This window comes from Fistularia commersonii, chromosome 12 (assembly GCF_037954325.1).
Source record: "Fistularia commersonii isolate RoL2024-O1a breed Wild chromosome 12, RoL_Fcom_v1.0, whole genome shotgun sequence".
NCBI lineage: Eukaryota > Metazoa > Chordata > Actinopteri > Syngnathiformes > Fistulariidae > Fistularia > Fistularia commersonii.
In genome coordinates, this window is record NC_141295.1 from 19,614,794 (window position 1) to 19,639,154 (window position 24,361).

General features: G+C 47.9%; 4 protein-coding genes across 6 annotated transcripts in view; 1 reads left to right on the top strand and 3 right to left on the bottom strand.

Annotated features, from left to right (window-relative positions):
• Nucleotides 1-2,073: 2,073 nt before the first annotated feature.
• LOC147229101 (perforin-1-like) lies at nucleotides 2,074-7,033 on the bottom strand. The gene is made up of 10 exons (XM_086156234.1): nucleotides 7,006-7,033; nucleotides 6,326-6,622; nucleotides 6,161-6,240; nucleotides 6,000-6,045; nucleotides 5,723-5,859; nucleotides 5,504-5,642; nucleotides 5,060-5,140; nucleotides 4,490-4,974; nucleotides 4,291-4,384; nucleotides 2,074-3,954 (listed from the first exon to the last, which is right to left on the bottom strand). The coding sequence occupies exons 2-10, from the start codon at nucleotides 6,590-6,592 to the stop codon at nucleotides 3,733-3,735; spliced, it is 1,551 nt and encodes a 516-aa protein (XP_086012360.1). The 5' UTR covers nucleotides 6,593-6,622; nucleotides 7,006-7,033; the 3' UTR covers nucleotides 2,074-3,732.
• Nucleotides 7,034-9,485: 2,452 nt separating this feature from the next.
• On the bottom strand, nucleotides 9,486-12,467 carry pin1 (peptidylprolyl cis/trans isomerase, NIMA-interacting 1). The gene is made up of 5 exons (XM_086157602.1): nucleotides 12,310-12,467; nucleotides 11,647-11,729; nucleotides 11,133-11,241; nucleotides 10,944-11,054; nucleotides 9,486-10,628 (listed from the first exon to the last, which is right to left on the bottom strand). Exons 1-5 carry the CDS (start codon nucleotides 12,365-12,367, stop codon nucleotides 10,519-10,521), a joined length of 471 nt encoding a protein of 156 aa, XP_086013728.1. The 5' UTR covers nucleotides 12,368-12,467; the 3' UTR covers nucleotides 9,486-10,518.
• Nucleotides 12,468-12,536: 69 nt separating this feature from the next.
• ubl5 (ubiquitin like protein 5) lies at nucleotides 12,537-14,306 on the top strand. 2 transcript variants are annotated; one of them, XM_086157603.1, is made up of 5 exons: nucleotides 12,537-12,652; nucleotides 12,968-13,033; nucleotides 13,318-13,401; nucleotides 13,483-13,520; nucleotides 14,015-14,306. In XM_086157603.1, the coding sequence occupies exons 2-5, from the start codon at nucleotides 12,978-12,980 to the stop codon at nucleotides 14,056-14,058; spliced, it is 222 nt and encodes a 73-aa protein (XP_086013729.1). In that variant the 5' UTR covers nucleotides 12,537-12,652; nucleotides 12,968-12,977; the 3' UTR covers nucleotides 14,059-14,306. The 2 variants fall into 2 exon arrangements, with proteins under 2 accessions (XP_086013729.1, XP_086013730.1); XM_086157604.1 differs by having other exon boundaries at nucleotides 12,561-12,652; nucleotides 12,965-13,033.
• A 384-nt stretch (nucleotides 14,307-14,690) lies between these two features.
• The window catches only part of vav1 (vav guanine nucleotide exchange factor 1), a 15,647-nt gene continuing 5,976 nt past the window's right edge, over nucleotides 14,691-24,361 (bottom strand). Inside the window, exons 12-29 of one of the 2 annotated variants that reach the window (XM_086157601.1) lie at nucleotides 24,273-24,361; nucleotides 23,379-23,447; nucleotides 23,225-23,311; nucleotides 22,663-22,748; nucleotides 22,445-22,580; nucleotides 22,232-22,341; nucleotides 20,803-20,904; nucleotides 20,642-20,736; nucleotides 20,550-20,569; nucleotides 20,382-20,418; nucleotides 18,488-18,624; nucleotides 17,975-18,040; nucleotides 17,809-17,840; nucleotides 17,325-17,435; nucleotides 16,868-16,955; nucleotides 16,598-16,727; nucleotides 15,270-15,421; nucleotides 14,691-15,141 (exon numbers count right to left, since the gene is read on the bottom strand). The exon at nucleotides 24,273-24,361 is cut by the window's right edge and continues 7 nt beyond it. In XM_086157601.1, the coding sequence (XP_086013727.1) occupies nucleotides 15,088-15,141; nucleotides 15,270-15,421; nucleotides 16,598-16,727; nucleotides 16,868-16,955; nucleotides 17,325-17,435; nucleotides 17,809-17,840; nucleotides 17,975-18,040; nucleotides 18,488-18,624; nucleotides 20,382-20,418; nucleotides 20,550-20,569; nucleotides 20,642-20,736; nucleotides 20,803-20,904; nucleotides 22,232-22,341; nucleotides 22,445-22,580; nucleotides 22,663-22,748; nucleotides 23,225-23,311; nucleotides 23,379-23,447; nucleotides 24,273-24,361 (1,601 nt within the window). In that variant the 3' untranslated portion in view covers nucleotides 14,691-15,087. Of the gene's footprint in view, nucleotides 15,142-15,269; nucleotides 15,422-16,597; nucleotides 16,728-16,867; nucleotides 16,956-17,324; nucleotides 17,436-17,808; nucleotides 17,841-17,974; nucleotides 18,041-18,487; nucleotides 18,625-20,381; nucleotides 20,419-20,549; nucleotides 20,737-20,802; nucleotides 20,905-22,231; nucleotides 22,342-22,444; nucleotides 22,581-22,662; nucleotides 22,749-23,224; nucleotides 23,312-23,378; nucleotides 23,448-24,272 lie in introns of both variants that reach the window. The other variant, XM_086157600.1, reaches the window with a different exon arrangement.

Consider the following 24,361-nt stretch of genomic DNA (forward strand, 5'->3'; position numbering starts at 1 on the left):
CTCCGGTGTTCTCCGCGCACAGCAAAAAAAAAAAAAGCCACACAAATACAAGTATCGACATGAACGTAAGAGCCGCATGTGGCTTGGGAGCCACAGGTTGGCCAGGCCTGAGCTAAACTTTAGCAGCTAAACTCTAGCAGATAAACTTTAGTTGCTAATCTTCATCAGCTAAACCCTAGCAGCTAAACTTTAGCAGCTAAACTCTAGCTAGCTCCTTTAGCAGCTAAACTTTAGCTCGCTCCTTTTAGCAGCCCCACTGTCACTCCAGGGAATCTCAATTCTGTATAGAAAATGCAGCAACTCCTTTATCAGGAAATGTTTTACAGAAAAATTATTCCCTGGATGTCAAAATGAAAATAATATTTTAAATAGATTTGATAAGGAATCGATCGCCAACCGCGAACTATGTGTCTGACTCTAGTTATACCCCCCCAAGGCAAAAGAGACCCACTTCAAACTGATGAACGACATCTACCCATCTAAGGAATTATTGAGGGGAAGCTTTAATTTTGAAGATGATATTTGTACATTTTGTGAAGACAACATTCAAACCACTGGCCATATATTTTTCTCATGTGAAAAAGTACAAGGCTTTTGGGCTAAAACTCAAAAATGGGTTGAAAACAGTTTTCCATCGTCACCAGTTTCCTTCTCAAGAGATGAGATGAGATAAGAACAACTTTATTAATCCCGAAGGAAATTGTTGTGCCAGAGTTTCAAGTAAAAAAACATAACAGTAATAGATGATAGTAGAAAGGAGGAAGAATAAGAAATATAATGAAATATGAATTGTCTTACCTGTTAGCAGTAACTACAAAGATTGAAGATTCCCTGCGGCTGAGGGAAGAGGAATTAAAAAGTCTGATAGCTTCAAGATGACATAGATGACATTACATTTGGTTTTTACTTTTAAACAACAGAAGAGAGGAACGATGTGTCCATGTTATTTTAGGCCTGGCCAAGTTCTTCATTTACAAAAACCAAATGCAAAAGTGTTCCCCCAATTTTATGTTCTTTATAAACGATTTTGAATGATATAAAAAATCCTTAACACATACGGAAAAATCCTAAAAACAAAAAATATACAGTTAAATGTCTGAGATTTCTTGTGAACCACCAAGTTAAATATATGTCATATTCCCCTTGCAAGTTTTTTTTCTCCTTTACTTTTTAATTTATTTATCTATCTAATTATTTTCTTTTACTTTCTTTATAGTCTAGCATTAAACATTTCTCACAAACCTTTAAAATTGTTAACTTCTAATTACATACAGAACGAATGTCCTTTGCCCCCTCATCCCCGGTTGTTTCATTGACATTCGATTCAACCTTGCCATCTTTATTTGTACAAATGTATATTTGTTTATACTATTTATGTTCAATAAAAAAAAGCTCCTTTAGCAGCTAAACTTTAGCTAGCTCCTTTAGCAGCTAAACTTTCTAGCTCCTTTAGCAGCTAAACTTTAGCTAGCTCCTTTAGCAGCTAAACTTTGTGAATGTAAATGTGTTATTCTAATATTTTAAGCGTTGTCTTGTCAAAGAGACGTGTTTTTCAATAATAGTTTATGTTGCAGAGCCTCTCGCAATCTTTTCCTGCAGAAACAGAAAAGCGCTGGTCTGATCACCTCTGCAGCAGAAGGAAACCGGAGACATGTTTGTTTTGGGGCTGCTGCAATAAATTATTCATATCACTACATTGAGAAAGATAAACATTTAAATTTACTCAATAGCTTCCCTAATACTGATATAAAATATATATTAAATATATGGGGCATTATATCCAATGGTGTCTTGTTCATGGGAGAAGATCTCAAAATCCTACATTGTGTCTGTGGTTACAAAGCGATATTATTTTGTTGCGCTATATATATATATATGTGTGTGTGTATGTGTATATTAAAGTTCAAAGGTGTTGGATACCAGTGTCGGACTGTTCAATCCAAGAGTTAGTTTGGACCTCCGTTTTTTTTTTTAAACAGCAAGCTGAAGATGTTTAAAATGTCTATTTTGGCTGCAAACAGTGTTATAAAGTAGATTCTCATGCATTCATACTGACGAACTGTAAAGGGACAGTTTCTTCAAGTTTTAACCAATTTTATTTAAATTTAGTCATCACAAGAATTTGACACTTCCAACACATTGATAGGGACACATTGAACACATTGAACTGGTAGGGAGGAGGAGATTCCCTGTTACCGTATATATATGTGTGTGTGTGTGTATTAAATAAGGTGAAGCAGAATCAGCAATACAATCACACCAAATCAAACACCATTAAATGAAATTATAAATATAGTCATCACTTCATGAATGACTTATAAATAATTAATATCGTCCAAAAATATATTTAGTTTCTAGTCTGATCACAGTAGGGATTAGCAGAGGTTTTCCTTCATTGTTTTTTGTAAATACTTTTGATTGACATCCTTGTCCAAGCCAGCGAGAGATGTTTTAAGATCTTAAAATGAACTTCATGTTTAGGTTCAAGAACATTTCAATAAATCCGCTCCTGCGACTCCTTCCACATTGATGAGGAAACAGTGTTTGGCAGCGGTTGCTGCCTTTCAAGATTGCATAACTGTGTGGCTTGGTGAGGTTTGACGTGGCCTTTTGGATAAAAACAACTCCAATCGCTTAAATCAAAATCTGTCATTTGATTTTCAATAAGTCTTGAGAAATGCATCCATGATTTTTCAAACTTAACATTTGTTCTCCTTGGTCAACATTAGACTTTGTCTTGTAGAATTACATTTTGACAGGTTTTTACAGAGAATATTGGCAGCTCCCTTCTTCTCAAAATTAAAAGTAAAATAACGTGATTAAAGTGGAATGATGAGCCGGTGATCGGCTCCTACAGTTAGGCCCAGAAATATTTGGACAGTGACACAAGTTTTGTTATTTTAGCTCTGTTTACAAAAACATATTCAGGAAACAATTATATAATTAATATGGGCTCAAAGTGCAGACTCTCAGCTGTAATTTGAGAGCATTCAAATCCAAATCGGAGCAAGGGTTTAGGAATTACGGCTCTTTAATACGTAGCCGGCTCCTTTTCAAGGGACCAAAAGTAATTGGACAATTGACTCTGAAAGCTGCCAAAAACAAAACAAGACTGCCGGGTCTCTTCCTCAACCGTTAGATACATTCTGGGGAAAAAAGAAATGAAAAAAAAAAGTGCAGCGGTGAGCTCGGGAACTCAAAAAGGCCTGGACGTTTACGGAAGACAACAGTGGTGGATGATCGCAGAATCCTTTCCATGGTGAAGAAAAAACCCCTTCACAACATCTACTCAAGTGGAGAACACTCCAGGAAGAAGGTGTATCAGTATATGAGTCTACCATGAAGCGTCACAAAGGAGGAGAGCCAGCATTTGGTGACGTCCATGGATTCCAGACTTCAGGCAGTCGTTGCACAGAATTCTCAACAGAATCTTGAATAGTAACATTTTACTTAGGGTTATGTTTGTCCAATTGCTTTTGAGCCCCTAAAGCGAGGAACGTTTGTACAAAACAGCTACAATTCCTACATGTTTCATCATATCTTTGTTCAACCCCTTGAATTAAACCTTAAAGTCTGCTTTAATTCCGTCATAGTTGTTTAATTTCAAATCCAGTAGCGGTGGCACGCAGAGCCCAAATCATGAAGATTGTGTCACTGTCCAAATATTTCCAGGCCTAGCTGTAAATAGTGTCAGAAAAACCTTTTTCGTCCCCGAGGGGCAATTGGGGAGAATTATACTTGGACTGACACAGATGGATTGTACTGGTCGCACCTCTCTCCGGTGAGATGGGGGTCGCAGCTCAGGTTGTACTCAAACTCAAAAGAGCCCTTTCCATCAGAGCAGGTGGTTTTGTGGGACCCCTGCATCAGGACTTTGCGGCACGAGCCGAGGGGTTCTTCGGTCCTGAAGTCCATGTCCCACAGCTCAACCTTCAGCTTCAGATTGGTGTACACCTTCAAGCAGAAGTCAAAAAACAAACAAACAAAATACAATTAGACTGTTTTGTGGCCGACGGCCAGGCCGAAGCCTGTTCTGCGCCGCTAAATCCACATTGTGTTGGGAATACGACTGCCTGCAATGGGTGGAAGCAAAAAGTCCAGCCCAAAGGAGCGCTTGAACGCAGCACTGCGGACAAAGGTCCAAAAGTAACTGGTTCTGAGCGATGGACGAATTAGCAGCTCGCAGTTGGTTTGCTAACCAAACAAGAAGAGCCTGAAACCACCTTTTTGAACTCCTGATATGCAAAAGCCAGTCTCTAAAGTCTGTAAAGTATAAAGTTTCGTACTGACCGATCCCAGATCGTATTGGACGTTCCACTCGGGGTTGTTGGATACGATCACCCTGGTCCTCCTGTAGATGGTGCCGTACGTTATGCTAACAAACCTGGGAGGACAAAAAGCACAGGAAAGCAGGAACCGTTACGGAAAAAGGTTTGAAACGTCGCGTTTGTTTTGCTTTCTCTCGAATTCTCTTTTCTCTGCGACATACGCCTCGGTCTCGTCGTCTCGGTCTCCTTTCAATCCCCAGCCCCTGATGACGTTCACGGTCAGGTTCCCCTTCCAGGGGGAGAGAGGACAGCAGTGACGGTCCAGATTGGGGTCGCTGGTGTCGCAGACCCGCGGCTCTTCAGGGCGGACGGCGTTGTCCCTCAGGTGCTCCTCGATGGCCGTCTTCAACGCCTCCCTCCTCGACCTTCCTCGCACCAGCACGTGCAGGGGTCGCAGAGAATACCTGAAAGCCTCGTAGTCGTTCTTGAGCGTCTTCAGCCAGTCTCTCAGGCCCCCGGAGTAATTTTGTGAGGGAAAGGTGCCGTCCCAGCCGCTACCTCCCACCACCTCCGTGTAGTTATGGCGGAGCTCGAAACCGTGTGAGGAAGACAGGGTATGATGTTCCCCGCCGCAAGACTGCAGCCCATCGGGGTCGCTGACATCCTTCAGACCATCACTGATCACCTGGTTCATGCAGGTGTGGAACTAGAAAGACAGGCAGGAGCTTCAGCAGATAGTTGGATATCGATGGACGTCGTCTTTAACATATTTCATGTGTGCAGTAACGTACTCCTTCCGTGGAGAAGCCGTTCAGCGTGGCCAAGCACTGGCGGGTCGCTGTGATTTGTCTGAACTGTCCCCCAAGTTCAGCCTGTAGTAACACACACACACACACAGACAACACAAGCCCATTCAGGAAGTACATTTTCATGTTGGTGTGCAGGTTTTCATCCCACTCCAAATATCCTCCAACATTGATGTTTAGTTGTCACTCTCTATATAATGTTGTTTAGTTCTAGTTGTGTATTTTCACCCTCACTGTTCCCTGAGTTATAATTATCTACTTATCTGCTGTCTATTTATTTGTGGATTTTTTTGTCTTGCTATAACCTGTCTTCTTCCTTTCTACTTATATTCATATTGCTTCTTTCTTTTTGACATCATAAGTGTTGCGCTGCAGTGACAAAGGACTTTCCCCTCTGGGGATCGACAAAGTTTATCGGCGTGTTTTTACCTCATGGATGTAATGTGTGCCGTAGGAAGTGATGAAGGATTTGAAGAGGGCGCTTGTGTTTGAATTGTATCTATTGGGGAGGAGCTGTGACTCCCTGTCAAAGGTGTTGTTGACCAGCGGTCTGCCTCTCGCTCGCAAACTAAACACACAGACACAGGAACAATGTTATTCCAAGCGTGATATTCTCCGGTATCGGGCCGGTCCCTTCCCGTCCCTCACCTGTAGAAGGAACAGCTGACCGCGTGAGAGCTGAAGGTGGTGCTATCCAAGAGCTCTCTGTTCGAAGCGAACTCGTACGCGTCCGACTTCGATCCCGCCACCAACCCGCTGCCGATTCGATCCCAGTCCAAGTCAGACTGTCGGAGGAAAAAAAAAAGATCCAAAGTCATTTGCTTTTCCATGAATGTCATCATTACCGATCATCAATAAGGTTATTTTTGTTAGATTTGTCTCCTCAGTAGACTTTTCTCAGTAACAAAGTAGAAACATTTCTTGCCCTCCAGTCGTTGCTGTCTTGATTGATGTAACTGCTCAGCAGGGAGCTGCGGAAGTGCACACACACACACACACACACAGTTTGTTTAAGAACCACGATATGAATCGACCGCCGATACACAACAACAGAATCACTGCCTATGATTGGGCGGTTGCGAGTACCTGGCGGAGGCGTGCGTGCTGTTGGAGGCCACGCTGCGGCAGTCGCTGTATGCGCGCCAGAACCCGAGGGAGGTCGGCATCTGCAAACCAAGGTGAAACGAGGTCGTTAGCGGCCGATGACCAGCTGAGGTGAACCTAGGCGAAAGTCATTGGGATCGAAATTACTTTCTGCAGCACGTTCCCGGCCAGGGGGTTGGAGCGGACGGAGCAGGTGTTGTCAGAACTCAGGTAAGCGGACACGTTGAGCACGTGTTTACCCGTCCGCTGCCACGTGACGACATCGAAGCCCTCCCCGATCACGTCGTGACCCGTCACGAAATCGATGGAGTCGCACAATCTGCGGTCGGAAATTCCGCAGGAGAGGACGGGGGAGGACCAGAGGGAGAGGAGGAGGCTCAGGTAGACAGGAGATGAAGTCCAAAAAGACAACATGGCTGCAGTCACAGGTATGCTGAAGGACTTCTGTCAAAAACAGGGAGTAGAGACAGATTGGTGTTATTTAGGAATCAGCAGATAGGAAGGACAGCATTTTTGCGACTAAAAAGTTCAAACATGCTTGTTTTTCCTTGCATTGGAGGCTACGTTTTTTTTTTTTTTTTTTAGCAGGAGGGGTTTCGGAAGGCAAAGGTGAAGCCGCAATCATCTGCGTGGAAACTGCGGTCAAACCCTCTCGCCGATTCCAGTTTGAAATAAATAGACAATGAATAAATAGCAAAGAGCGACAGAGCCACGGCCACTAAGGGAGCAAGTCAATACATCCGGCTGCCGCAAGATTCTAATGTGAAATAAATTTAGCCCAAAAAGCCTCAATAAATGGATTTCAAATAGTTTAAAAAGCCACTCACTGAGTTTCTTCTTCGCCGTCTTCAGTTGAGATGGAGAGCAGATGATCATCGGCGGCACGAAGCACGCTTATATAGCAGGACAGACGATGTGATTCAGTCCCAGAAATGTGAATTATTTGTGAATCGGCGGCTCAGGATTGATGTTGCGCCACCCATAACAATCCAAACCGGACAAGCGGCTCCATATTATTCAACCTCAGAAATTAATTTTGTTGTCATGGGTGACTATTAAGTTACACAACTGTTTCAAAAGAAAAAGATCTGTCAATCTGATGCCCAATGTTTTTCTCAGTGATTTTACGTGCCAACCCGACCACAGCCAAGCTATTCCATTCCATCAGCGGGCCTTTGCACGAAACATCATTTACCACCAGCGAATACATACAATTGTCGGACAGTTCTCAAAACGGATATTCAACCACTAAACTTCTTCAAGCCGCGGCTCGGAACGATCGGCCCAGTCGACGGTGAAAAAATTAAAAAAAGAAACCGAGCCGCTCCATGTTAGTGGATATTGAGAGGAAGGTGAAGGAGGTGGAGAGCAGGTTACCAACCGCCACACTCTCCATATGCAAAACAATAGCTATTTTTTAATCCATTTACAAAAAGCAGACCGGGCTTTCAAGGTGAAGCAGCGCCGCACCAGCTGTGGTGAAAAACACATCCAGCTCGTTTTCCTTTAAAATCAAAGATGGCGGCGGAACCCCGATGGACCCATGGGAGCCGGGCCAGAAGGGGCTTCAAGGAAGTCCTGGAGACCTCCGGTGTGGAAAGAAGGCCAAGCGACTCATCTGTGCTCCAAGACGGAGTGGGTGCAGACAGATGGCAGCGGGTGCTGAAGCCCAAGGCAGATGGTTCACCCAAGGGCTGGACGGTGGTACAATCGTGAAGGTCTGCAGGCATCAGGGAGGCATGCCGGAGGGTTCTTGGAAGTTTAAGGGCTAATTTTTTGCAAAGGGAGTTGGAAATTTGGTCAGGATTAAAGGTGACAAATGCAAGAAAGTACTCGTCCATCTCGTAAGCAGCATCAAGGAGGCATGGGATCGTCCCCGAACGTATTCTGCAGCTGGACGACAACCGTGCGATCCGCGTCATGAAGAACTTTACATCAGCGTCAAGAAAAACAGGAAGTGACGGAACGGCCCCCGCCGGGCCACGATCTGCACATCGCCCTCCGTCACGGAGAGACCCGAGGATCGTCCACAGATCTGGGGTCAGTCCCTTAAGATGAGGGGAAACTTGTGCAAACATGCAAACCAAGAATTGTTGCTGTTTTGAAGGCAAAGTTTGATCACACCAGACATTGACTGCGTTTCGATTCCCCTTCTGTTCGTTCACTGCACTGCACTGGTTAATCCATGGCAAGGAACCATTAGCGCTAACACACCGCGAGACCAGCTGGATAAGAAACTTCATGCAGGGCGGAAATATCTGATTTGAACCCTCGGGACATCGGCTACATTTCTTTTGACAGATTTGAGTGTTGTAAAGTGTATTGGAGAATATCCCAAACTTCCATTCCCACCCATCCAAACGTCTCCACAGGCCCGTTCTTCCAGATCTGCAGGCCTGGTATTTATTGTTTCACTTATTCCAATTTGACCAAACTTGTTTGATTACATTGATAAGGGATGTGTGTATAGTAATTGAGCTGTTTGTTTTACTGTTTCAGTGAACTTTGATACACTCCTGCGCTTATTTAGAATTTCAATTGAATGGTTCACCTGAGTGTGTGTGTGTGTGTGTGTGTGTGTGTGTGTGTGTGTGTGTGTGTGTGAGTTTTTGTTTCTGCAGCACCAATCTTGACATTTTCCAATTATTTTGTACTGCAAAAAAAAAAGGGAGAACGTGACTGTTACGGTGCGTCTTCTCTTCAGCAGCAGTTACTTTCTCAGCCTCAGGCAGGTGTGGTCTTTCCAACAAGCACGAAAATTGAATAAATACCCTTGAACATTGACACACACGAACCATTACATAACTTGTTTCCGCCTATGAACTCATTGAATCAACTTCTCGCCATTCCGATGGATCAATTTACCATTGTCTTTGAGGTAATTATAACTGTGTCATACTTCTTTTTTGTCATATTTGAATAAAGGGCATCAAAAGGAAGTGAAAGAGGAACCGGTGGCAGACATGTGACTTGTGCAAATGTTCTGATAAAGGGATTCAAAGTGACCGATGCAAGATTTGTCACGTGTCACGGTGATGTCCATCCCGTGTTTCTGATCCGAGTCGAGGGTTCCCAGACACACGTGTTTGGGGAGGAAAGACTCGAGATCAAATCCTTCCTCTTAACGTGACATTCGGTTTCACCGGTGAAAGGACAGAACAAACATCGGGCGATCAATCAGCGCACAGGTTTTGACGGCCTGCTTTGTTAGTTTAGACGGACGCTGGATCCAAGCAGGATGTCGACACGGCCGAAACCTGATTCTGTGGAACTTGAGAAACACCAAAGAACTACAGCTGAGGCAGCGTTCACCTATGGTGATCATTTTAATGTCTGTTTCTCCACAACATAAAACAATCTCTCACCTGCTCTGAACTTTCACAACTCATCAAATCAAACGCTCGGCTTCTTTTAGCGAAAAGAGTCATTTTGCCCGATTTATGAGGCTAAAAGAAAAACCTGTTCTTTATTCCGATGCTGCGTCAGTCACAATGTACACATATGAGGGGGGGGGACACCATTAAAATGTTATTTTCCTCTTCCATTAGCCTAAACATGAACGCGGAGTGTTTGTTTCCCTTTTCTAAAGTACCCGAAAAAGGTACAGAGGGAAAAAAAACAGAGAATAGCCTGCTGTATGACTGCTATGTGGACCCGGGTTTTAAAAGCAGTGCCATTGTTGCATAGCCTCATGGGGGGATCATGCACTTTTCAAACAGGATTAAATGAACACGTTTTTGGGTGTTTCAAGGCGACAGCATGAGCCAAAACTGCAAAACGGATATCATATTCAGACAGCAAGCGCCTCCTCTCGGTGCGTCTGCATGTCAAGGATCCACTCCAAATATCTTATTCAGCTAAATTCCAACAAATTAACAAGCGATAGAGGAACTACATTTGGACCAAAAGAGCAGAAGACGGGAGAAGGAAGACGACATATGTAGCGTAGAGGTGAGCACAGGCGATAACACGGGCGTCCGTCCACACACACACGCACACACACACACACACACACACGCACACGAACGCACACCAAGGCTCTGCCCATCAGGATCTCTGGAAGTCACTTCAGCACCGTGACAGGCACTCGTGTTTTTAAGTGGTTAACAACATGATTTTTTTTAGGGCTTAAAAAGGCAGAATCTGCAAAAAAAAAAACGCGTGGATGTTCTATTCAATCTGACGGGTGTTCATGTTGGATGGTGCTGAAAGCAAAGTGTTCCCTCTTAAATGACATGGCGTCGCCCATAAGCTGTGTTGATTGGATGGTGTGACATGAACGGGTCTGCCGAGCGGAGCCGAGTGTGACAAGAGAAGAGTAAACGGTGCGTCCCCAGATTTCAACCGGTGCGAAGGATGACGTGGACGCCAGAGTCAGTGAATACCGGACCGCTCATGTCTCCCACTTTGAGAGCGAAGGAGGCGTCTTCAAAAGGTTTCTGCATTTGACCTGCAGGACGACACAGAAACTGTACGTTACAAGTACTCAAATTAGTCATTACAAATCGCACTTTAAAATACATTGCATGCTCGAATTTCAGTTTGTTATTCAATCAGGAAGGGTTTTAGTTACTCTTTGTCTTTTTAGGCCCGGCAGGTTTTCTACAGAAGGTGTGTCTGCTTGGCCAATGTGACAGAAACTTGGCTTCACTGAGGCTTTTAATCACAGCAGGGCACGACGATCCGCGCCCGCGGGTGTAATTCAGGGCTCATATGAGGCCGCGAAGCTCCGTTCGGAACAGTCAACATCGACGTGGCAACGCACCTCTGCCGAACTGTCCCAGGTCCCCGCCGTTCTTAGCCGAGCTGCAGTCACTGAACTGAGACGCCAAGGACTCGAACTTCTCCTCTCCGGACTTGATTTGCTCTATGTACTCTGAGCAGAACGGAGAAGGGCGTGAGACACGGCGAGCGGCCTCCACGGGTTTACCTTCTCAATCGTCTCACGTCTTACTCTGAATCAGATCCAGGGCCTCGTCTTTGGATCTCGTGATGTTTTGTTCTCGCCAGGAAGACGGACGACGTGACTGATTGTGCTTCACCAGGAGGTGCGAGCAACGTACCTGAATGGGTTGGGGAATAAAAAGAACGTGAAACAAAAAAAGGAGAAAAAGTCCACAATCAATTTGGATGATCGAGCCCGAGTTTGGCGAGATTTTCGTTCTCGCGGTTCAACGCATGAGATTTATTTCTGAGATATATTTTTTTGTCGGGATTGTGTGCAGTTACCCACTGTGTTCACATCTAACCAGCGCGACTGCAAAGCAAGATACATTCTGGTTTTTAATTCTTGCTATAAATTAAGCCAGTCAAACATGAGTCGGGTTTTTGCTTTAATGGTGATCGTGAGAAATACGTATGCTTTACAGACGGGTAAAAATGCTTTCTTCCTGCGTGAGATACTCATTTTTTGTCTTGAAAAACGTGTGCAGGCTTATCTGTGCCTCAGTCGGAATAACAATCGTCACCTTTTCCGGCTCTCCACGTCCGTCTCCCACGGGACGTTCCCACTGGCTGGCATTGGTGATGTGGTTGAAGTAGTACACCTTGCCTGGAGGGGCGAGGAGCAAAACACATGGACGATGCAGATATTAAACCTTGAGGGAGAAGGACCGAACACGGAGTGAAACATCACCATGAGAGAGAAGGTGTGTGAAAGAACGGCCCCATATAGTCACGTAGAGGAAACACACACTCACACACACGTTCGGTTGATTTTTAATGTTGCAAACGCAAGACATTTGGAGCGATGGTCTCCAGTCAAACCCGCACCAAATGTTGTGTTGTGTTGCATTGTGTTGTTGTGTTGTGTTGTCCTGCAGCTTGTCTGCATCCGCCTCGGGCTGCAGGTGAGCTGCGTGACGTCACGCAGGGCCCTAAACGCAACCGCCGTGGCGCGAACGCGAGGCGACACCCCGCAAAACACCCGCATTGTTCGTTTGAGGCGATCCACCCTTAAACACGGGTGCCTCGTCCCGACACCCGGACTCCGGTCGTGCACGTTTGACACTTTAACGACTGTCGCGGGACGCAAACACGACGCCGTAACTGTTAGCTAGCGCGGCGAGGCTAACTTCACAGACGCATCCTGCCGTTTAGCTAACCGGCCTCTCGAGATCTATGACCATTACCTGAATTGCGGCTCATTCTTTTCTCCCAGCCTGAGGGTAAATTCTCTTCGTCTGCCATTTTTGCTTAGCGGCGCGTTCAAATTGAATTTAAGTGTGGTTACCGTGTAACGAACTAAACTGCCGCTAGGCTCATTACGACAAATGTCAATTTGTTTACGGCACAAACTGCTTTCAGGCTGCGTCCCGCCCCCGAAGTGCGTTTCCGCCCCACCATTGGCTGGTTTTGTTGTCAATCAGCGAGTCATCGATTTGATTGGTCCCAGTACACAAACTCAGATTAAACCATCTGCGACGAGATTTCCAGAAAAACATCAACCCGAGGAGGATTGTTTGTTCCATCCCGGTACGATTCTACACAATATTGGCACATTTAGATCTATATTTGTAATTTCAATCTAGTGTATCAGGCGCCTGACGTGCTATTATATGTGTGCTTGTTAGTATTATTAGCACGCTAGCGATGCTGTTAGCCTTAGCACATGCTAACTAGCGCTACAACCACAACGACTGAAGGCTATTTTGTCGATCGTCGTTCAGTCATCCCATGTTAAATAATGTGCTTTTAACGAAAACTTTCTCGACGCTTAACTTTCAAGCACATCTGCGCTGCTCATGAGCGAGACGCTAAATGGTGACGTTTTGTCGTTGCTGTCAGCAGGACACGGAAGATGATCGAGGTGGTTTGCAACGATCGCCTGGGCAAAAAAGTCCGCATCAAGTGCAAGTATCCTTCCCTAAAAATGTTTCTATAAGCCAACAGGTCTGGTAAACTATACTCTTCCACCAGCACATATCTCAAAGAATTTCACTGTGCAGGGAAACTCGTTGCTACACTGTACATGTGACATTTAACTTTGAATCTATCATTTAACCTCTGAGCTCCCGGGCCAGGAGCAAACCTCTTGTGTTTATATTGCATTTTACTGCATCCAAGAATACATCATTCACACATTCAGCGGTAGTTGTCCATGTCCCTGCCTTGCACCGTCCTTAATCCCAACGTGCCAGCTCTGAGGACACCATCGGAGACCTGAAGAAGCTCATCGCCGCTCAGACTGGAACGCGACACGACAAGATTGTCTTGAAGAAATGGTGAGTATATATTCTGCCGCGCCAGATCCCTTGTGATGCACATTTCGAGACGTGCCAACCGCTTCGTGTCTGTCCTCTCAGGTACACCATCTTCAAGGACCACGTGTCTCTGGGAGACTGTATCCTTTCATTCACGTCTCGCCGTCGACTCTCAGAATCCCGGTCCAAACGTGAAACAGTGGGAAACGGAAATTCCTGGTTTAATAAAAGAGGAACGATGTCTCAGATTTAATCAGCCCGGCACTGACGGCAACAGTCAGGTGTGGATTGAGGCATTTTGCATCCTTTCATAGAGCTGAGCGCGTCAACATGCGAACGGACAAAGCAACAGAATAGCCGGCGTTTATAAACCCGAAAAAGATCAATCGGAATCAATTGGTTGGGGTCTCACGTTGTGCCGACGCTGTTTTTGCCACGAACTACACGAGACCGACAATGTTGTTGGCCGACGTCCCACCGGGAAAGTAGTGTTTGTGCAAGTTTCCAACTTTCTTCTCATGCCGATACATGTGAGATCAATAACGATTAAATGAAAGGGGACATTTCATCCAATGTATAAATGAAATAGTTCAGGATGGTTGAATACTTTTGTACTTAACCGTGCCACCTGCAGATGAAATCCATGACGGGATGAACTTGGAGCTGTACTATCAGTAAAAATGGTGCTCATCAGCATCAAGCACCTGCTTTCCTCTTTCCACAAAGCCGCTGTCATGGAGTCTGGAGGTGGGACTGTGACCCAGGAGAGGAGTGACATGTACAGGCCAGAAAACACAGATATTACGTAGACTCTCGTTTTACCGCTTAATGTTATTTCCCGGAATTGACTCTGTGAAAGATGCGCCGTTGTCTTTATTTTTGTTTTGATATTTTGGAAAATAAATCTGACGTTTACCGACCTACGACACCGAGTGTCGCTTCCCAATTTTTATTTTATTCTTTCTCTGTTATTCTGGTTTCAAACTGTTCTTCCAATTTTTGTCAAGACATTCACATCTGATCGTCCTCATCTTTTGATTGCGAATTTTAATTGAATTAAATCATTTTCTTTTGAATGCTTCCCTTCCACACACCCTTACACTCCAGTACCTCTGACCAAACATTAAAACAACTCTTTACTGCATGTAGTTTATTTAAAACAACAGATGCGGTCGTGATGGCGTGGCAGGACGGAGCAAGCGGGATTTTGGGGAGATTTTTATGACCCGAACCGAGTCGGAGAAGCTGCCGGACATCATGTCCGGACACCTCTCATATTGATTGACAATAAAAGTAAAGCTCTGCAGGTGCTGATCACTCTTTTAATGTCCTCATCTCACATCACACACGTACAGTATTGCTGTCCAAACTGTGCCGGTAATAAATAAAAAGATAAAAAATGAGCCTAGTTCTGTCTCCAAATAACCATATAGACGAAGAAGGTGTGATCTTAGGATGCACTACCATCACCAGTCTAATGGCTCTGCGTATGAGTTACTGTCAGCAGGTGTTACCTGGTTACCCAGGTACGTGAGTCGACACGGCCTCTGGTCGGAATCCAACCCAAGACCATTTTTTTGACATTTTCAGACATTTTTTTTCCTCATTTCTGCTCATTTTAAGATACCGCTCAGCGTTCTCCGTGCACTCCTGGCCCTTCTGTGAACCCAGAGGCCGACCCGTGCACCACCCTCTTCGGCGGCTGAATCAGCAGTAGTCTGAGGAGTCCTCCTCCACGTAGTTGGCCGGAAACAACCCCACCTGGAAACATCATGCCGACGGTTATAATTAGTGTGAATGCTGTCGTGACCATCTTTACATTTGGTTCAATCGGGCCCAAAACAAAAGCTCTCTAAGGGGAAACGTCTGCAGGCGTCTGCATGGCTCACCCGACCGTACACCTCTCCTCTCCACCAGCCGTTGTGACCTTTTTTGGAGAGGATCTTGATAGTGTCTCCTTCGTGCAGCGACAGCTCGGAGCGGTCCCGGGCCGAGAAGTCGTACCGGGCCCTCGCTATGCTGAAAGTCCGCACGCTGCCACCTGACGGGTCAAATCCACATCACATTGAAGCATTTTCCTCCTCCTCCTCCTCCTCCTCGCCAGGACGAACCGTGAATCTAATCTGCGTGATCAGTTTTGGCAACAGCTTCTAAAACACGAGTTGATCCGTCACCACCTTTAGCAGCCACTTTGAAACTAATTGCTTCTGGTGACTGAGCCGGAGTTTCAAGTCTTTCAAGTTCTTGTTCTGGAGAAGGTGTTTGTTATGTAATCCCCCAGGTGACTGACGCATACGCCTGTGATGGTCAGTAACAAAGAGTTACTGAGTTCTTCGCATCAGAAAATGAAAAGAAAGAATGAAATGTTTCTATTTCATTTCAGTGATTTGCACTATAAAGATTATTTTTCATTTCACTTCACCAGTATTTGATTGTTTTCAATTGTAAATGGCTGGATTTTACACATTTACCGTTCAGCTACCGAGAAGGGACGCGCGGTGAGGCAGCCGACCGTCGAGCCTCAGCGTAGACTGCGCCGTGACGTCTGCCCGCTGGCGTGCTCTGCAGCAACACCGGATCGCCGTCTTTATTAAAATGTTCAAACACTTCAGCTGGATGAACTACATGTCCGGTGTGTCAACACCTGAAGTCGGGTGCCGGAGCAGCGAAGCCCAGACCTTCCTCTCCCCGGCCCGACGGTCCGGCTCCTCTGGGGGGACCCCGAGGCGTTCCCGGGCCAGCCTGGAGACATGGTCTCTCCAGCGTGTCCCGGGTCTTCCCCGTGGTCTCCTCCCAGATGGACACGCGTCCAGGAGGCGTCCTGAGCCGAGCCGCCTCGTCGGCCTCCTCTCTATGCGGAGGAGCGGCGGTTCTACTCCGACCTCCTCCCGGACGGCCCGACTGCTCACCCTACCTCTAAGGGACCTGCGGGGAAAACTCATTTTGGACGCTCGTATCTTCTTTCGGTCACTACCAACAGCTTGGACCAGGTGAGGCAAGGAACGAAGATCCACCGGTAAACCGAGAGCGTCGCCTTTATACTAAGAAAGAGTTTGTTTACCTCTTTGTCATTTATTCTGAGAAAGAGTGTGTATACTAAACTATGAACGTCATACTAAGGAGTACATATCCTCGTATACACTTCCTACTGAGGAGGTGTGTCCATCCCTGAGTGTGTGTGTGTGTGTGTGTGCGCGCGAGTTGCGTGGCTGCCAACCTGGCGTGATGTTGGCCGTGACCTTGGGGAGGCTGCTTTGCTCGGGTTGTTTGTACGGCGTGCACAGCGTGGTGTCCACGTCCTTGAAGCACTCCTTCAGAGAGTTGTGCTGGTAGAACTGGACCAGATCCTGGAGGAAGCAGAGGGACACCGATGTTCACACACACACACACACACACACACACACACACACACACACACACACACACACACACACAGGGATGGTATTTGAGGGGATCTGCCGACGGGAGGGTCGACTTCCAGACTCACTATCAGTCCCTTGAAGGCCTTCCTGTCATTGATGCGACACAGGCCTTCGCTGGAGGTGATCTTGATGTGTCTGATGTCCATGTTCAACCTGGGAGACCAGAGAGAGGGACCTTCTGACCTGCTTGCCTTTTCACAACCGCACTCAAGAGACTTGGTGGATCGTCACATTTGGAAACGACATTTCTTTATTTCACCTGTTTGTTTAGCATAAAGCCATTGTCTCCTTCTCGCAGCTGCCCCCTTCCGTCAAACCCTCTCCTTTCCGCTCTTCCTCTAGACCTCCTCCAACCCCGGCGTCCTTCTACCTAGATCCCCTCCTCCGTCCATGTCCAAAGCCTCCAGAACATCTACCATGTGCCGTCCCTCCTCACCACCCTTCTACCACGCTGCTTCCGCCGCCGCCTCCCCCGTGGCTCCGGCTTTCCCTCGCAGTGCGTCGTGGTGAGCGTGGTCTTACTTGATGCTGATGGCGTACTCTCCACCGTCTTTCTGTCGCACCAGGAAGGTCCCGTCAGAACGCGGCGTCAGCAGGTTCTTGGCAGAGACTCGGTCCATGTTCCCCGCAAACCTTCAGCCAAAGTGAACGCGGCCCTTCGTTACTTTCAAGAATTCAAATGCGCTCGGCGGCGTCTGCACAACATCTCTCCCCGTTCAACGGAATTCTCTCTCTGGTGTCGGACAGAATCCGAGAATTGAATAAAAACAAAACGGCAGCGTGAGAGAGACGCACCGGAAGGTCCTCCTCCAGCAGAAAACATCTAACCGATAAATGTAAACACACACACACTATATATATGTATAACTCCAGCAGCTAAACTTCCGCAGCCACGGTTTGTAAACGTAGCCCGTCTGAATGATCAGTGGCTTCAAACCAAAACAAGATGGCGTGGAGGCGCTAGCGCTACGTTTAGCATCGCAATCCGGTTGCCGTGGATACCCACCAGCTGTAGACGGACAGGTCAGGGGTCGGCCGCTGGGGGAAGGTGAGAAGACACAGTGGTTAAAACATTAAAACAATGTTCCTGGATAAACATAGAGAAGTGTGTGTGTGTGTGTGTGTGTGTGTGTGTGTGTGTGTGTGTGTGTGTGTGCGCTGATGACACTCACCGACCGATATGGCTGAACCTTGCTGTTGGGGAACCACCCAGTTTGACCGCTGCTCAGGTTTCTCCCCTAGAGGACACAGAAGAGAACCGGCGTTGGTGCTGACCAACCATCCACAGTCCGGAGCAGACCACTGCTCCTCCATGATGCAGGGTGGAGATCCAGAGGAAGATCACCCAGAACCACCTACAGCTCAGGGGAGCTGAACCTGGACCTACTGACAGCCTTTCAGACTCTCCTCCAAAAATCTGAACCATGCAGGTTCTCCATGAACCTCCTGCATGTGTCTGGACTGTGGGAGGAACCCGGAGGAACCCCACACAGATGCAGGGAGAACATGGAGACTCTACACAGGAAGCTGTCATCCACCCAGAGACCTTCTGGCTGTGAGGAGGAAGCTCTAACCGCCGCGCCCATGTGTCTCCTCCACCTCCAGCTGCGCTGTCCTCCTGAGCCTGATCTTCACCGGAGCGCTGCTGGTCTGAAAGATGAAGAAGCCAGGCGTCTCCTCCTCACCTCCCACCACGTCAGCTCGGCCTCGGCCTGGGTGACCTCCAGGAGGTCTCCCCTGGAGAGCTGCAGCGGTCGGCCGTATCCGGCGGGCGGCGGCGGCAGGCAGTAGTAGTCCTGGACGACCTCCATCTTGGGAAGCCCTGGACCCAAGAATTCGTGAAGGATGAGCTGCATTTTTGTCACTCAGACGAAAACCACAAGTGTTTCTGTTGGTTCCGTTCACCCTCTCATCCACACGTCTGGACCATGCAGGGTCTCCATGATCCTCCTGTGTGTTTGTTTTGAACCGCGGGAGGAACCTGGAGAACCCTGAGGAACCCCACGCAGATGCAGGGAGAACATGGAGACTCCAAACAGAAAGGAACCTTGTGGGAATCCAACCAGGGACCTTCTTGCACCGCACCACCGTGTTGCCTGTTCCATATCTATATAGATAAATGAATATATTCACTACATGGCCAAAGGTCTTGGCTCACCTGCATTGACTAACATATAAACTCAAGTGACATCTTCTTAGTCCATCGGTTCGCTGTGACGTGGGTCCACCTTTGCAGCTGGAACAGCTTCAACTCTTCTGGGAAGGCTGTCCACAAGGTTCAAGAGGGTGTTTGGGAGTTTTTGACCGTTCTTCAAGAAGTGCATTGGTGATGCCGGCCGAGAAGGCCTGGCTCTCAGTCGTCGAAATTCATCAAAAAGTGTTGCATGGAGTTGAGGTCAGGACTCTGTGCAGGACAGTCAAGTTCTCTGTCCTCCATGTCCTTCTGGAGCCGCTTTGTGCACTGCTGCACGGACATGTTGGACGAGGAAGGGTCCGGCTCCAAACCGTTCCCATGGAATCGTCCAGAATGTCTCGGCGTGCCGAAGCTTTCGGAGTTCCTTTCACTGGAACTAAGGGGCCAAAACCAAGCCGCACCATGATGCCCCTCCTCAGAACTCCACACTTGGCACAACGCAGTCAGAAGCACGATCTCCAGCGCTCTAGAGTCCGGTGTCAGCGTGCTTTACGCCACTTTGCGCCGCCCTTTGGATGCGGCTGCTCGGCCGTGGAAAGCCTTTCTACGAAGCTCCCCGCACGATGTTCTTCAGCTACACCTGAAGGCCACGTGAAGTCTGGAGGTCTGTAGCTACTGACTCTGGAGAAAGTCTGCGACCTCTCGGCACGATGCGCCTCAGCATCCGCCAGCCCGGCAACTTCCTGGCTGAGTTTGCCGTCGTTCCCGAACACTTCCATGTTCTTCTCATCCACATCACCGGTGGATGTGTCGCACAGGCGGCGTCCTATCAGAGCTCCACGCTAGAACTCACCGAGCTCCTGAGAGCCACCCGTTCTTTCCCAAATGTTTGTAAAACAGCGTGCACGCCCAGGGGCTTGATTTTACACACCTGTGGCCGTGGAAGGGATTGGAACACCTGATTCCGATTATTTGGACGGGTCAGACAATACTTGGCCATATAGTGTGCGTATATACTGTATATGTATGTGTATATATACACTGCTCAAAAAAATAAAGAGAACACTTAAAAAACACATCCTAGATCTAAATGAATGAAATATTCTTATGAAATACTTTGCTCTTTACACAGTTGAATGTGCTGACAACAAAATCACACCAAAATGATCAATGGAAATCAATTGTATCAACCCGTGGAGGTCTGGATTAGGAATCACACTCCAAATGAAAGTGTAAAAACAAACTCCAGGCTGATCCAGCTTTGATGTAATGTCCTTAAAACAAGTCCAAATGAATCTGTGTTGCTTCCTGAGTGGACACTATGATTTCACACAAGTGGGATTGACTTGGAGTTACATTGTGTTGTTCAAGTGTTCCCTTTATTTTTTTGAGCAGTATATATACATATGTGTGTGTGTGTGTGTGTGTGTGTGTGTTTGTCTTACCGATGCTGGTGTGCGCTGAGGACCTGTGTGTTTTATTCTGGAGGTGTGGAAGCAGAAGCAGCAATCAGACCAAAATCAGCCAGAGAAGAAGGAGACCTAGCAGAGAACGTCGCTCCTCCTCGATGGGGTCGGAGCTCCTCCGTCCCAGATGTTCTCCTGTCGTCTCACCTTCAGCGTTCCTCCGTGATCTGGAATGGAAGCGGGGTCAGCGAATGACGCTTCCGGAAGGTTGGACGCAAACGCGACGGACGGATACGGACCCGAGTTGCGGCCGCAGGGAGGAGCTCGGCCCAGGCACTCTTTATGAGCGGCCATCTTGCAGCGGGTGCAGCGGTAGCCCTGGAAGAAGGTCCCCCTGGGAAGGAGGAGACTTTAGCTCGCCGGCCGAGTGTCGGAGGCGGGTCGGACGGAGGAGAAGAACCTTAAGAGCATGGAGCAGGCCTTGCAGCAGGTAGTGTCCTCAAAGGAGTGCATCTGGAAGTCGTGGCTCCCGGCCGTGGCGTTCTCCGGACACAGGTTGGACCTGCGGAGACGGGACGCAGCCGTCACTGAAGCCGCGGACGGTTGCGGATGCGGTGAAGGTCGGCCTGACGGTAACGCCGAGGTCTAACGACGCGGATGGACGGTCGCGGTTCGGACGCTTGCGCGCTTTGCAATCGAGGCGGAGGAAGATCCGGAAGGTCGAAGGTCGGCCGCAGCGGGACGGAATGCACGAGCGTGAACGGGAGGGAACGCTGGAGATGAAGAAGGTGGAGGAGATTAAGGACCAACACGAGGAGACGTGGAGAACGGGTGGAGAAAAGAAGCATTGGTGGAGCCGGTGGAGATGAAGATGTGGAGAGAGGAGGATGGAGAGGATCAGGAAGGGACAGCACACTGAGATGGTTTGGACGTGGACAGAGGAGGAGGAGTGCTGAAGATCTGGACAGAAGGGTGCTGAGGTTGGTCTAGATCGGAGGTGTCCAACGTACGGCCCGATCCGGCCCGTGGAATAAATCCACAATTTAAAAAAACGACATAAAAATCATGAACTACTTTTTGAAAATAAAAATGCAGTTCCTGTATTGTCTGCTAGGGTGCAGTGTTTTAGTCAGTGTTACCAAGACAACATCATGTAACTCACAACTTACAGCAGATGGCAGCAATGCAGCCTCCTCGTCTGTAAATAGCATTTTTACTTCTGGTTAGAGATGGACCTGCTTTTCGCCAGCAAAATGTCGTTGTCAAAAAACAGAAAAGTGGACATGGCGTGTCGGGTTTTATAAGTAAAACAAACTACTTGTTGCTCCATTTTATTTGCCGGTCGAGGTTAATAAGAAACCCGTCGGCTCGGTGTGGGAGCAGCAAGTTTGGGAGCCACGATGAGACTCGTCACGGCCGAAAACACAACAAAATACACGGAGAACCGAAATTGCGCTCACTTTTCTTCATGAATCTCAAGTTGTAGGTCGTGTATTTTCTAAAGGAACAGTTCATTCCATAGAAAGATTTTTATCATTTACCTGTTCTCCTTTACAGGAAAGCAAAGGAACATTTTGGACTTGGTGTTACTTCCAGGTAATGACACCGTGATTTTACTGGTGACATCAAATGAGGCCTTCCGTGACCCCCGGACCAAAATGAGGTTGACACCCCTGGTCTAGATGAAGGGCGGAGAAGAAGTGGATCGATGGAGGGGAGGAGGAGGAGGGGAAGGTAGAGAAGAAGTGAAAGAGGAAGAGGGATGCTTTTCAGTCAAGCAGAATCCCAAGCTCAGTGAAGCTGCGGAGCTTCTGGTTTCCGCTCGCCGAGGCTGATTTCCCGGCGAGCCGCGGCCGGACGGCGTCCCTGCGTGGACCTGCGGCGCTCACATGGCCATCTCAAACTGCTCCAGCCACTTCTTCTTCACTTCTCTGGTTTTGAAGTACAAATCGTAACCATAGCTGCCATGACAGTCCAGCAGGAGGAACAAATAGGACCACTGTTCACACACACACACACACACACACACATAGAGACAGTAAATCATCTGCTTGTCAGGAAAAAAAAGGATGTATATAGGGAACAGAGAGTGAAAGAGGGACCTTCTTTTTCTCCTTCTCTCCTGTGGTTTCATCTCGTAGCTGGAAATGATGAAGGTGGATGATCTCCTTCAGCTCAAAGGTCTCCCCGCTCTTCTTCTTACACACCAGCATGGCCTTGTCGAAGAGGAAGCCGTACCTGGTGGAGATGCGGAGGCGTGAGCCGGAGACGCTCCTCGTCCTCGGCGACGGGAGGAAAGGACCCGCGGCGAAACACTCGCCTGTCGTGCTTGGACTTCTTCTCCGTCTGGCAGATCTTCAGCTCCCCGTCGATCTTGGGTCGGCCGAACATGGCCAGAGACTGGCCCTGCGGGCCGAGCGCAGAAAACGGTGAGAACGCGGCGTCCGTCAATTTCATTTCTTCCACAACATCCGGGCCATCCTTGTACGGTTACACCTCTTAGCATGTCTTAGCATGTAGCTGCCAGTGCTTCTGGAAGGAGTAGATGATCCGTACGTGTTCCTTCAAACCCTCACGCCGCCTCTGCTCTCCATCTCCGTCCTCCTTCTTCTCCGACCCGCACACCTTCATCCAATACGGTGCATTTATTGACGTGCTCATGTACGAACGTTGGCGTCTGTGAGCTCACTGTCTTTTTTAAAGGTCGACGCGTCCCCGCATCCGTGGGTTCGTTGTCGCCATGGCGACAGACCGAGTCGGCCCGACGAGCCCGGCAAGAATCCGCGCCCGTCCACTTTCACGTATCGAAACCGCGAAACAAAGACTTCTCGTTCACGAATCTCACAGAGACGCGCGGCCGAAAGCCGAAGCGAGGACCTCACCGTGTTCTCTATGGACATCTGGAACGTGATGATCTGCCTGATGATCTCATTGTCTCGCTTCACCTCGTTCACGTACTGCGCCAGGTCCTGGAGACACACCGGGGGTTTACGCGCCGTCCAGCGTCGCCGGCTCGGCGAGACGAGCAGGACCTACCCTCATGGCGTCCAGGGCCGCACGCAGGTTCTCCTTGTCGTAAGGATCCGCCGTGTGCTTCAACAGCTCCTGCAGACGCGCAGATACGCAATATTTTACGGGACGAAATCAACCGTTTAAAAGACAGCGGGACGCGCCGCCGCCGCCGCCGCCGCCGCCGCCGCCGCCGCCGCCGCCGCTGCCGCTAGCTCGCCGAGGGGGAACCGCGGAAAAACCCCAGCGAGGTGTGCGCGAGGTGGACCGAGGAGTTGGACAAGTTGTTGTGGGTGAGATACGATGACGGAGAGCATCGTCCACGAGAAGGCGGGAGACGTTTACGAGGATTTGGTGCGGCGGACGGCGGGAACGTGGACGCACGAGGCGTCCAAAGCCGGTCGGCGACAATTCGACGGTTTCACAACCATCCATAAATGGCGTTTAGACAGAAAGCGGAGCAAAGTTACATTTAGCATAGCGTTGTAGCATTCATAATTGTACTTAATCAACCAGAATGTAGAGGAATAAACTGGTTTTTTTGAAGGTTTTATGAATTTGATCATCAACTTACTGGCTCCACCCTGAATAAGGAAGAGAGGATCTTCCTCCCATTTTCAGGGTTATAACACTTCATAAAACCACTTTAACCACTTCTCTTTTATTAAGTACGATTATTTTCAGTCAACGTATGAATCTCATTTTTCTTGTATATAAACAGGTTAGAAAAGCAACCTTCCTGTTTATTCCAACGGGGAAATATAATTTGATTTGGTGTTCCAGGCTCACTCACAGAACCCATCCCACTTCTAAAGTCCGGGTTCCACCCAAGTGAGGCTATTTATTTGCTATTTCTGCAAACATCCTGTGCTTTCCACACGATTTTGAGATTTTCCCGGTGGTCGCGTGTTCGGGCCGTACCTGCAGCAGCAGGGGGTATTTCAGCACCCTCTGCATGGGGACCATCAGCAGATCACGGAGGGAAAAGCGCCCGCTGTTGGCTCTCTTGG

Coding starts and splice junctions, on each gene's coding strand:
- LOC147229101 (XM_086156234.1), bottom strand. CDS start 6,592: ATGTTGTCTTTTTGGACTTCATCTCCTGTCTACCTGAGCCTCCTCCTC. Junction 4,385..4,489: donor CGAGACGACGAGACCGAGGC/GTATGTCGCAGA, acceptor TTGTCCTCCCAG/GTTTGTTAGCATAACGTACG. Junction 3,955..4,290: donor TCCAATACGATCTGGGATCG/GTCAGTACGAAA, acceptor TTCTGCTTGAAG/GTGTACACCAATCTGAAGCT.
- pin1 (XM_086157602.1), bottom strand. CDS start 12,367: ATGGCAGACGAAGAGAATTTACCCTCAGGCTGGGAGAAAAGAATGAGC. Junction 11,730..12,309: donor AAGAATGAGCCGCAATTCAG/GTAATGGTCATA, acceptor TCGCCCCTCCAG/GCAAGGTGTACTACTTCAAC. Junction 11,242..11,646: donor GACGTGGAGAGCCGGAAAAG/GTGACGATTGTT, acceptor CAACCCATTCAG/GTACGTTGCTCGCACCTCCT.
- ubl5 (XM_086157603.1), top strand. CDS start 12,978: ATGATCGAGGTGGTTTGCAACGATCGCCTGGGCAAAAAAGTCCGCATC. Junction 13,034..13,317: donor AAAGTCCGCATCAAGTGCAA/GTATCCTTCCCT, acceptor CCAACGTGCCAG/CTCTGAGGACACCATCGGAG. Junction 13,402..13,482: donor AAGATTGTCTTGAAGAAATG/GTGAGTATATAT, acceptor CTGTCCTCTCAG/GTACACCATCTTCAAGGACC.